Source organism: Euleptes europaea, chromosome 6 (genome assembly GCF_029931775.1).
Source record: "Euleptes europaea isolate rEulEur1 chromosome 6, rEulEur1.hap1, whole genome shotgun sequence".
Lineage (NCBI taxonomy): Eukaryota > Metazoa > Chordata > Lepidosauria > Squamata > Sphaerodactylidae > Euleptes > Euleptes europaea.
Window position 1 is genome coordinate 36,445,154 of NC_079317.1, and position 9,421 is coordinate 36,454,574.

The 9,421-nt window shown below is 40.3% G+C and overlaps 1 protein-coding gene across 1 annotated transcript; it reads left to right on the plus strand.

Annotated features, from left to right (window-relative positions):
* Window positions 1-283: 283 nt before the first annotated feature.
* On the plus strand, window positions 284-8,695 carry SYNDIG1L (synapse differentiation inducing 1 like). Its single transcript, XM_056851695.1, has 3 exons — window positions 284-761; window positions 3,267-3,404; window positions 8,445-8,695. Exons 1-3 carry the CDS (start codon window positions 333-335, stop codon window positions 8,601-8,603), a joined length of 726 nt encoding a protein of 241 aa, XP_056707673.1. The 5' UTR covers window positions 284-332; the 3' UTR covers window positions 8,604-8,695.
* The last annotated feature ends 726 nt before the right edge of the window (window positions 8,696-9,421 follow it).

The following is a 9,421-nucleotide window of genomic DNA, read 5'->3' on the forward strand; positions in this document are numbered from 1 at the left end:
CCTTAATATTCTGTGGACCTCTGGCCTTATGTCAAGCAGCCAGTGCTTAGGTGAAAAGGATCTCACTCTGCTTGTTCCCAGCATTGTAGCCCAGACTGCATTGATCAGATATGTTTTGGAACATATATGATGGATTCAGTTCCTGGATTTCTTCTGGAACTCACATATTCTGAGTGATTGGCTAATATAATGTATTCACTGCTACTTAATTGAGTTTCCAAACCACTTAATCAGCTGAGTTTCCACCCTCACACTCTTTCTTCCCTTTCTGTTCTTCAGGACTTCTGACAGTCATCTATCTTGGAAGCATCTTGCATAGAGTTTTCAGTAGAATGGAAAGTCTGAATGAGCTTCAGAACCCCCTGTTAGCCAAGAACAATGGACACCTCCATGGCAGTTATACTTTCCACCAGCACAGCCACCAGGACTATGCTAGCCACCGTTGTCCAGGCAAACTGTACTCTTACATCTTCCAAAACTCTGGCAATGCAAGGACTCACCAGCTGCTGGATGCCAGTTCTCTACAGTTGGCTGTTGAAGCACTGTATGGTCCAAATTTTATCCTGGTAAAAGATGAGACCAGTGTCAAAGTCAAGGACAACAAAGTTGAGAGTTGTGAGACAACCTTCACGGAAAACAAAGAGCCCCCCATTGAACCTTCTGATGGGCAGGAATCACAAGGACGATCCCTCATGGAGAATGACATCAAAATCCAGACCGTGTCCTATGAAGTGGAGGAAGAAGAATTCCAGGAATATGAAGTATGTTTCATAGGCTACAATATTAATGCATGCTTGGGACTTATATCGGAGTAAGCATGCTTACATTTCGGATGTAGATTTACGAAAAAACTTGTTCGGCCTTCTGAGGTAAATTATGTATAATAGCTTTCCTAACCTGAGAGAAACTGTGAGGACTAATCCCTCCAGAATAAATTTATACTTGAGGGACCAAGCCTCACAATGTGATATGTTAAGAATAAACGTCCTGAGCTATTTGTAGGTGGGTGTACAAAGTAGGAGTTTTCATTCGCTTGTTTTAGACTAATATTCAGAATCTTTCTGTAACCCAGTTTATCCAGCAGTTTATCTGTTTAGACCTTAATGCAGGTGAGGCGCAGTGTTGAAGATGAAAAATAGCCCCATTTCACCAAAATGCAAGAAAATAATGTTTTAGGGAAATCTCAGATCCCGAATTAGTAAGCTGAGAATTTAGGTTGAGAGAAAAATGAGCATCCAGAATGTCTGGATTCCCACCTAACATCCAAAAGCATTAGAGGATAAGATATTAGAAGCTCTGAAAATCCCCCCCCCTTTGTGTTAGAATGAAGAAGAATGAAGGGATATGTGAAAGTATAGTTGGAAAGACAGAGGACAAATGAGAGAGAAGGGGAGAAAGTGTGGGAGGGTGAAAAAAATTCTTCTTAAATGCCACACTGGAGATTTCCTAAAATATTATAACCAGACAATGTAACAGAAGCACTTAGAGAAGAGAAAACTGAATAGGATGCCAATTGTTGTACACTGATGGCCTAGTACTGACAAAAATGAGTGGGGGATCTAAAGCTGCTGTTGTTGTTGCTTTGTAATTTCAAGCTGTGTTATTTAATAACAGAAGGCTGTGTCCCTAAGCGCATTTAACTTGAAGGAAAGTTCCATTGAAATGAATGGGATTTCCATTCTAATAAATAAAGTGGGCTTGGTATAAAGTGCCGATAGTAATTACAGTGCAGATCAAACACTTGCCATTTTTCCTGCATAATAATCTTCTAACACATATTCCCAGAGTTTTCACTCCACAAAAGCCCATCAGAAAAATCATGAGTTTCCTTCAGAATCAATGATTTGAAAACAGCAGCTTAAATATTTATTAAGCTAATAGAATTTGGATACAAGCTTCCTTAAGGCTTCCTCTAAGGTTATTAACTTGCCCATATACCAGTATATCTATAGGATTCATTTACTATTCTGATTATGTGTTTAGATTTACATTTGCCACTTGTTTTGCTTTTTAGATATGACTAACATCTTGGACATACTGTAAGAAGAGCGTTGCTGGATCAGACCAGTAGTCCAGCTAGTCCCGCATCTTGTCTCACACAGTGGCCAACCAGTTACTCTGGATGGCCAACAATGGCATAGAGGCTGAGGTCTTCCCCTGGTCGTGCCTCCTGGCATTGGGATTCAAAGGCTTACTGCCTCTGAATGTGGAAGTTCCCTTTAGTCACCATTCCTAGTAGTCACTGATAGACCTATCCTCCATTAATCTGTCTGACCCACTTTTAAAGCCATCTATGCCTGTGGCAATCACTACATCCTCTGGCACTGGATTCCACATTTTAATCACTCGTTGAGTAAAGAAGTACTTCCTTTTGCCCTTCCTGAATGTATTGCTTTATTGGGTGCCATCAAATTCTAGTATTTTGGGGGAGGAAGAAAAAGTTCTCTCTCCCAGGCATAACTTTATAAACTTCTGCCGTATCTCCCCTCAGTTGTCTTTTTTCTTAATTGAATCTGGGTTAGTTAACCTTGAGTTAGTTAAGACACAGTTGGCTTAGCACTGCAGGTGTATGGAAGAGCACCAACAATGTGCTGATCACTGACGTTCACAAGTGTCTTGCTCCCAAGTAGATTCCTTTGGAGTCCCACTATATAAAATAAGTGCCAGATCACTGTAAATTAAATGGCTTGTGGATCAAAGCCGAGAAGACCTTTCTTAATCAGCAGATTTAAGTGTGACATCTATTGCCTAATAGATATCAAATATTTTAGTTGTGAAGGAGGGAATGGCAATAGATGTGGTGCCTCATCCAATCCCCACTGAATGATCCAGACTAGCTGCTGTTCCAGCAGACTACCTGGATGGTAAGAGGGCTCTTCATTTGCCTTGATAAAAGTGGGATGCTGTAGGTATCTAAGGAGCGTTAAAGCACCATCAATTCAGCAACTTCTCCACGTGAAGTCCACAATTACATGGGGAAAAGCGTGAACTATGCCGTCAATGTGGATAATTACAGTGATCCCCAGGCAGATGAGCAGTGTGGATCTCTGTCCCTTATGATATGGGCAACCCCTGCTGAGGCTTGCATTATATTGCTCAGTGGGGAAGATTTCCTCCTCACAGAGATCGTCTGCATCATGTGTGCTGTTTATCTGAACGAGTATGTTGTTGCAGCACACCAAACATGGGAAGTGTGAGCTGATTACCCTTGCTACTCCTACTGGGAGTGCCATTGTTCACCATCATTAAATTAATTTGCTTTCCAGAGTGACTCCTCAAGCGACAGTGAGAGTGAAGATCATTTTCTGATGCTTCCCCCTCGGGACCACCTGGGCTTGGCCATTTTCTCAATGCTTTGCTGTTTCTGGCCTTTGGGAATTGCTGCCTTCTACTTTTCTCAAGGGGTAAGCATTTTCATCTGTCAACGTCGCCTTCTGTATACAGTTCTCTTCTTGGCCTGTAGAACTATTTGTAGATGTGGCCCTATAGGACCTGCACAGCAGGATTAAGCATTATGCGAAGTATGATACAGTGTAGGGCCTCCAACAAAGTGGTATCCCTGCTAACAAGAGGTTATATAGGAGCTTACTGATGTCTCACGCCTCATAGTTTCTAAACATATAATAACAAATGAGATTACTGATAATTTGCTGCCCAAAATCTGCCACCTGAGATGGCTTCTCTCAGCCCGCCTAATGGTAGGACTGGCCCTGTAATCTAGCTTTGAAGAACACAGGAGCATTTTTCATGTTCTCTTGAAGGATGCAAAATTATTAGAAGCAGAATGTACTTGTTCCATGACTTGAAGCAGATTTCAGATGTGATGTGAGTCCATACCTCTGTTCGTGTATAAATACTGGCAGAGGAGAGTCATGTGGGCCCTCAGTTCAACACAGGTTATGGCCCAACAAATAGAGACCCTTGAGCTGCCATATTTAGGATGACCAAGGAATGCAGCTTTCTCACCCATTGTGACATGCCAGATTCCACCTGTTGATCGTCCCTCTTCTACCCCTTGCTAAAGGTAGAGGTTCCCTGTTTTGATTTGTATCTTCTCACTCTTCCTGTATTTGAAGCACATTCCACTCCTGAAGAGTACTTTTGTTATAAAGTCATTTTGTTCATTCTCTCCCTCCTAACAGATATAGTTCTGTAACTCACAGGCGGGGAAGGAAAGGATCAGGGTATACTCACCTTCTAAGGAAAGTTGGACAGTGACTAGAGACAGACAGTTCTCTCCCTGAGAGAGAGGGAAATGTGTTATAGTATTTCAAATGACTTATCAATAATTCCTTCCTTAGGCACAGTATTTTTTATTTAAACTTTTTTTAAAAAAATTATGTTATGTTCTTACGTTCTTATATCCCACTTCTCATCACAAAAAGACTTTGGAGAATGCTCTCAATGTTAATTTAAAACAGCAAATCAAACTAAATCGTTAACTATAACAGAATAACAACCTATAATAAATCAATAAACTAACCATGAGCATTGAGCTAAAATATCATAAGGTAAAAAAAAATGGAGGAGGAACAGCATCCTCAAGAAGTTATCCAAGTTTTAAAAAATGTACCCAAACCAAAATATGAATGATCAGAAACATTTAGACCTGATGCCTAAAACTCAAAAGGCTAGGCAGAGGGCAATGTAGAAGTATTCCATAACTGAGGTGCCACTCTCCCGTCACCACCCACCTTGCTTCAGATGGTAAGGGGGGCACAAAGAGCAGAATCTCTGAGGAAGATCACAACAGAAGTCCAGTGGCACATTAAAGACTAACAACATTTATTCCACTTTGAGCTTTCATGAGTCAGAGCTCAAGATTCTTCAGATTCAATGGGAAGAAAGAAAATCATTCTTATTATTACACAGAAAATTACAGAATGGCTACCCTATTGGAATTATGAGGAAGATCAAAAATTGTTAGCCAGATTCATATTATGAAAAGACCTGGCAAATCATTAATGACTCACAGGCACCCTGTTTGTAAACTTAGCACATAAAGTACTTATAAATCACATTGTGATCACACACTACCTTGTGATTTCCCCCCCCCCTCTTGTTCCCTGTCTTGAAGCTGACAACAAAGACAGTTGGTATAAGTTCCAAATATATGTGTTCAACATTGATAATAATGAATCCAATGTATATTTTATCACTCTAGTTCATTTTGCCCAGTTCTTGCCTGCATTTACAAGGCTTCTTTGCTTGGTGTCATTCACAAATTTCATCAGCAATATCCTACTTCCCTCCCCAGGGTCCCTAATTAACAAAATAAATCCTAAAAATGATTGCTCAGAAAGTCCTCACGTTAGCTCTCTCCAATCTGGCATTTGCCTTTTCTTTGCATCCTTGTAACCAGTTCCTTACCCATCTTTATTCAGTTTAAATAGTAATTTCCTGTGTGGTACTTTATCAGATGCTTTGCTGAAGTCCAAATAGATTATATCAACTGCATTTTCCTAGTACTATAAATAGTTTCTGTAAAGGGAAATGAAAGATTGGCAGTGTGAAGGCAATATTCATTCTATTACTCTGTGATCACACTAGTGGGTTTCTACTGATTTCTGTCAAGTTACATTGTAATCAAACTTACCCAGCAGAAGTCAGTTCCTAGGTTTTAATTAGGAATGAACAAGATGCAGAAAAAAGATGGTGTGGGAGTTTTTTGGTTAGGCTTCCCACAGCTTTCAGTAAACTTCAGTAAATGAAGTTAATAAATAAATGACATAAATGAAGACCAGTTAAGGAAGCCTAGAAACCCAAGCTGAGAGGCAGAATTCTGATATTTATTAAACACTATTTAACGGTAGGAATTTTTGAAGAAAAGAACAGTAAATAACAACTCGTTCTCAAGCCTGGAAACAATGAATTTCAAAGTGAACTGCAGTGCTTTTCAGAAAAAGATTTGAAGAACAATACATCTACTTTTGCCAGCAACACAAAAAAAATATAAAGCTATGGTCCTTTTGAAGGGTATAATTTATTTAAGTAATGCATGCCTTCACCTTTCCATTTTCCCAAAACACCCAATGGCAGCTTACAATCTTTGAATACAATACAACATTAGTACATATAATAAGTAAATTCCAAAATATAAAACAGTTTAGCAGCACCTGCTGAGAGCCAACATGGTATATTATCAGATTGACTAGGAAGTGAGAGACCAAAGTTCAAATTCCAACTCTTTCATGGAAGCTTACTTTATGATCCAGGGCCAATGTTGTAATTGATTTAGGCCCCTGTTGGAGAGAAAATAAATAAGCAATTATAAAATAAGATCATGAGCCACAAAAAATCTACATAATCAAGAAAATCCTAGTATAAAATTGACATCAGATTAGCATCATCTATAAAATTAAATCAGCAGCAACAGAAATCAGTGCTGTAAAGAGTGACTCATCCTATATGAAAGGCCTTCCAGAACACATAGGTCTTTCTGGTTTTTTTTGCCTTAATGCCACTAAGGAGAAAGTAGTAAGATAGTAGGTAAGATTCAGTTCAGACAGGTCCACAGTAACTCACACTTCAGTATTATTAAGTTGTTGGGTGTGGTAGCCAGTGAACAGAGTCTGTCCTGTTCTCTACCTGGGGATGAAGTCATGAAGTCTCTCATAAACAGCCAAGGTTGGACTGAACGGGAGCTTTCCTTCAGTGTAGGATTAGATCCTGCTTCAAGTTGTCCAGGACAGCTTATTAAAACAAACTAGGTTGTTGAACTAGCAATGGCTGATTCTCAATGGGAAAGTTATAAAGGGACAGGAAGAGTTAGGTCCTCGATCCTGCCAAAACTCAAGTGGCATTTTCCAAGGAGTGGAATTCTCCTTCTGTGCACAGCTAGAGGGAGAGCTAGGTGTGCACGCTTCCTCTTGGTCTAGGCATCAACTCTGGCTGTCCACCTATTTGGTGACTGGTGACGACTGGTGACTGACTAGACCATTTGGGGGGGGGGGGCTCTTGATCTGCCCAAGGCCCTGGCTCCTAATCTCCTGGACCTCTGGCTCTTGGATTGGAACAGTTGTGACAGAGACAGCAGATGGTCTTTTCCTGAATATCCTGGGGGGCAAGGAGCCTGAGGTGTAATGGCGACCACAGAGAGCTCTTCTTTCCCTGTGGAGTCTCCCTCTTATGAGGACTCCTCCTCCATTGAGGATGGTCCAGGGTAGCCCCTGACAGCACTTTAGGAATCAGAGAGGGGCATAATTCTGCAGAACTCCGAGCAACCCAGGTAACTAGTGATGCACCTGCAAAGGAATGTGTTTTACCCTTGGGCCACTACTTCAGCTCAGGGAAAATTTCCTGTAACAAGTATAATGTGCCATGTAGCTTTTACAGACAGTATGTGCTTAATTAACATAGATTCATGCTGGAGAAGTCCTGTGTAGATATACCTGAAGTGAAGTTAAATTGTGAAGAAAGGGATAAAGAGGACAAGAACACATATCATTAGTAACATAATGACAAGGTATGCATTCTCTTAATGAGTATTTCAGTGAATTTGGGTCAGCTCATCTCCAGAGAAATATCCTGGAGAAGCAACTGAATACACTGAACAAGGAGATAACTGCTGTGTTGGATCAAACCAAGATCTGCCATTCTGCATCTGACAATGACTAGCCAGATACCACTGAAAGCTCAAAGTATCACAATGACTCATCTCCTGTCGGTTGTGTTAGCATCTTATTCTTAGAGCTGCTGCAGTTCATTCCAATTAACTGTCTTATCTAATAACATTTGATAAGCCTGTCCTGCATTGTTTGTTTGCTTATTTATTACATTTATGTCCCAACCCTATCCCAAGGGCTATGGACAATTTTGTCAAAAGCTCTCTCCATTACAGAAGAACTCATGATCCAATTCATGAATTATCTAATTCATTCCCAGTATCATTTTTTAGACAAGATAATTCCTTCTTCGCTAAAAAAAGAAAAGAAAACCTGGCATGTTATGTTATGTGATATCAACAGCTTACCTAAATATTTATGTATTTGGAAAATGTGTATGCTGCCTCCCCAGATCTGCTTCAAGTGGTACACACTAATAAAACCAAGCATAATAAATATAATAAGAACAAATACAATAGAAACACATCAATAAGGCAACCAGCTCACTAAAAATCATGACAGTAAAAAAAATCTAAGGCATAAAAGCTCATAACATAGACCAAGCTAAAATAATACTGATACAACAGTCCTCAAGCTAAGATTAGATCATAACACTTCTCAAACAATGGAATCCCTAATTTAAAGCCTGGATAAAGGGAAATGTTTTGTTCTGGCACCTTAAGGAAAGTAGGCACCAGGTGAGCCTTAAGGGAGAGGGTATTCCAAAGCTGAAGTGCCACCAGTGAAAAGGCCATGTCTCTTACCTTTTCAGGTGGGGGCACAGAGAACAGGGCTTGAAAAGAGGATCTCAGCTTAAATACTGTTTTGTTTTCTTTCCAGACCAGCAAAGCAGTCTCCAAAGGGGACTTCCACCTGGCCAGTTCAGCTTCCCGGCGAGCTCTGTTCCTTGCTGCACTCTCCATCACTATTGGCACAGGAGTATATGTTGGAGTGATTGTCGCACTGATTGCTTACCTATCTAAAGGTGGACATGTATAGGAAAGGCCTTTGTACAAAAGCTCATCTCTCATCACCTGATGGACAATCCTCTTGAACTAGGTCCTTTCCTATGAAATAGAGGACACTATGCTTATGAGCTCTCTCTGCACAGATAAATGTGCTCCAAGATACTGTGTAGGCCCATTCCTTTTTCCAACGAACTATAGATTGTGACCTATTTTACATCATGGAATAACAAGTTTTTAAAATGCCCTTTGGTATGAAAGATAGCACAGTCTAAACAGCCTGAAGTCAGAGACTTTCAGAAAGAAAAAAGGTGTTAGGGGTATTTTCTTTTTCTTTTTTTTTCCTTTAAAAAAATGTTGTCTGCAGGGTGTTTTCAAAGCAATGTGCTTGGTGTGCTAGGCCTGTCGCCTGTGAAGTTCAGTCACGTGTTGGATCCAAGGCCTTGTCTGACTCCAGGGCACATAGTGAAAAGAGGAGGAAGATTCAGTTCATTGGAAGCCTTTCCATGGGGAGACAGGACAGAGGTTTGCACAGTGGTGGCAAACAGAATTTGTTAGGAACCGGGAAGATAGTCCCATTTTTATGCCAATGACACAACCTGCAGTATCAAACGCTTATAATTCACCCTTGGGTCATTACACGCCATATGAAGCCAACCTTGATCCATTTTTTCTTCCAGGTTCAAATAGCCTATCAACCAACAACTATTATGCCAGGCTTTCCCCACAGCTTCATCTTATACTGACCAAACGTTAGGAGAGGCACCGTTTAGTTATTACTTCCATCTTGAGATGCATACCTGTTCTAAATAAGACAACGAAAAACCGTTTTGTGTGTTGTTTGTTGTCGTT

Coding starts and splice junctions, on each gene's coding strand:
- SYNDIG1L (XM_056851695.1), top strand. CDS start 333: ATGGAAAGTCTGAATGAGCTTCAGAACCCCCTGTTAGCCAAGAACAAT. Junction 762..3,266: donor AAGAATTCCAGGAATATGAA/GTATGTTTCATA, acceptor TTTGCTTTCCAG/AGTGACTCCTCAAGCGACAG. Junction 3,405..8,444: donor CCTTCTACTTTTCTCAAGGG/GTAAGCATTTTC, acceptor TTTTCTTTCCAG/ACCAGCAAAGCAGTCTCCAA.